This window comes from Chlorocebus sabaeus, chromosome 11 (assembly GCF_047675955.1).
Source record: "Chlorocebus sabaeus isolate Y175 chromosome 11, mChlSab1.0.hap1, whole genome shotgun sequence".
Taxonomy (NCBI): domain Eukaryota; kingdom Metazoa; phylum Chordata; class Mammalia; order Primates; family Cercopithecidae; genus Chlorocebus; species Chlorocebus sabaeus.
In genome coordinates this window covers 81,574,837-81,577,091 of record NC_132914.1, presented here as the reverse complement: position 1 = coordinate 81,577,091, position 2,255 = coordinate 81,574,837, and the positions used below count along the sequence as shown (strand labels likewise).

The 2,255-nt window shown below is 48.5% G+C and overlaps 1 protein-coding gene across 1 annotated transcript; it reads left to right on the top strand.

The window, feature by feature from the left end:
* The first annotated feature begins 356 nt into the window (after positions 1–356).
* On the top strand, positions 357–1,745 carry LOC103238803 (keratin, type I cytoskeletal 18). Its single transcript, XM_008004155.3, has one exon. The coding sequence runs from the start codon at positions 396–398 to the stop codon at positions 1,686–1,688; it is 1,293 nt and encodes a 430-aa protein (XP_008002346.2). The 5' UTR covers positions 357–395; the 3' UTR covers positions 1,689–1,745.
* The last annotated feature ends 510 nt before the right edge of the window (positions 1,746–2,255 follow it).

Genomic DNA, 2,255 nt, shown 5'->3' with positions numbered 1-2,255 from the left:
TATTTAGCCATAGAATTCTACACAGAAACAGAAAGAGCTCTGTGTGTGTGCATGTGTGTATGTGTGTGTGTATATATATATAGAAAGAGAAAGATACTGAGATTGAGATTGGGATTTATTTAACAAAACTGGCTGAAATAATTATGGGCTAGCAAGTTTGCAATGTGTATGTCTAGCCCACGAGGCTAAAAATACATGCAATTGATACTGTCAACTTGAGGCAAATTTTTCTTCCTCAGGAAAACCTCAGTTTTGCCAAGTTGACACAGAAAACTAACCATCACAAAAACTAAATTGATTCATTGTAACAACTCAGTTGCAATGACTATGGAATAAAATAGACTTTATAGTCGGCAAAGCCTCAGTCCTGTCCTCTCGCCTTCCTCCCATACAGCATGAGCTTCACCACTCGCTCCACCTTCTCTACCAACTACCGGTCCCTGGGCTCTGTCCAAGCGCCCAGCTACGGCGCCCGGCCGGTCAGCAGCGCGGCCAGTGTCTATGCAGGCGCCGGGGGTTCTGGCTCCCGGATCTCCGTGTCCCGCTCCACCAGCTTCTGGGGCGGCATGGGGTCCGGGGGCCTGGCCTCAGGGATGGCCGGGGGTCTGGCAGGAATGGGAGGCATCCAGAACGAGAAGGAGACCATGCAAAGCCTGAACGACCGCCTGGCCTCTTACCTGGACAGAGTGAGGAGCCTGGAGACCGAGAACCGGAGGCTGGAGAGCAAAATCCGGGAGCACTTGGAGAAGAAGGGACCCCAGGTCAGAGACTGGAGCCATTACTTCAAGATCATCGAGGACCTGAGAGCTCAGATCTTCGCAAATACTGTGGACAATGCCCGCATCGTTCTGCAGATTGACAATGCCCGTCTTGCTGCTGATGACTTTAGAGTCAAGTATGAGACAGAGCTGGCCATGCGCCAGTCTGTGGAGAACGACATCCATGGGCTCCGCAAAGTCATTGATGGCACCAATGTCACTCGACTGCAGCTGGAGACAGAGATTGAGGCTCTCAAGGAGGAGCTGCTCTTCATGAAGAAGAACCACGAAGAGGAAGTAAAAGGCCTACAAGCCCAGATTGCCAGCTCTGGGTTGACCGTGGAGGTAGATGCCCCCAAATCTCAGGACCTTGCCAAGATCATGGCAGACATCCGGGCCCAATATGACGAGCTGGCTCGGAAGAACCAAGAGGAGCTAGACAAGTACTGGTCTCAGCAGATTGAGGAGAGCACCACAGTGGTCACCACACAGTCCGCCGAGGTTGGAGCTGCTGAGACGACGCTCACAGAGCTGAGACGTACAGTCCAGTCCTTGGAGATCGACCTGGACTCCATGAGAAATCTAAAGGCCAGCTTGGAGAACAGCCTGAGGGAGGTGGAGGCCCGCTATGCCCTACAGATGGAGCAGCTCAATGGGATCCTGCTGCACCTGGAGTCAGAGCTGGCACAGACCCGGGCAGAGGGACAGCGACAGGCCCAGGAGTATGAGGCCCTGCTGAACATCAAGGTCAAGCTGGAAGCTGAGATCGCCACCTACCGCCGCCTGCTGGAAGATGGCGAGGAATTCAATCTTGGTGATGCCTTGGACAGCAGCAACTCCATGCAAACCATCCAAAAGACCACCACCCGCCGGATAGTGGATGGCAAAGTGGTGTCTGAGACCAACGACACCAAAGTTCTGAGGCATTAAGCCAGCAGAAGCAGGGTACCCTTTGGGGAGCAGGAGGCCAATAAAAAGTTCAGAGTTCGTTGGATGTCAAAAAAAAAAAAAAAAAAAAAAAAATAGACTTTATATAATGGATCCCTACGAACACTCAACATGGCCATTTCTTCAAAGTAATTTTGTGGCTCCAGAGCCGGGTAACTGAAGATACTGGTCATGAAGGGAATTGGGGTCCTTTCACTTCTTCTGTGAGTCTACTAATTACTTGATTTCCTTTATTAATTGAAGAGACATGTGAGGTACAGAATGGAAATCACTTCACACTCTTGCTGTCTCTGAATTTACCCAACGGGATGATTTTCTAATAGGAATGATCAAGTGACCATATTATTCCAAGATTTTGAATCCTGCATCCAGTTGATTGACTTTAACCTTATTTCTCCCTTTCTGACTTTTGTATTTTATTGTTATATGTTTTAGTTCTGCAATTATGTCAAATTACAAATGTCTTTTTAAATTCAGTTTTGTATGGATACTATTCATTTATGTTCACCCATAGGTTTCCCTTTGCAGTATTCTTTACTCTTTTCTACA

Excerpts from the sequence above, each read along its gene's own strand:
- LOC103238803 (XM_008004155.3), top strand. The coding sequence starts at position 396 with ATGAGCTTCACCACTCGCTCCACCTTCTCTACCAACTACCGGTCCCTG.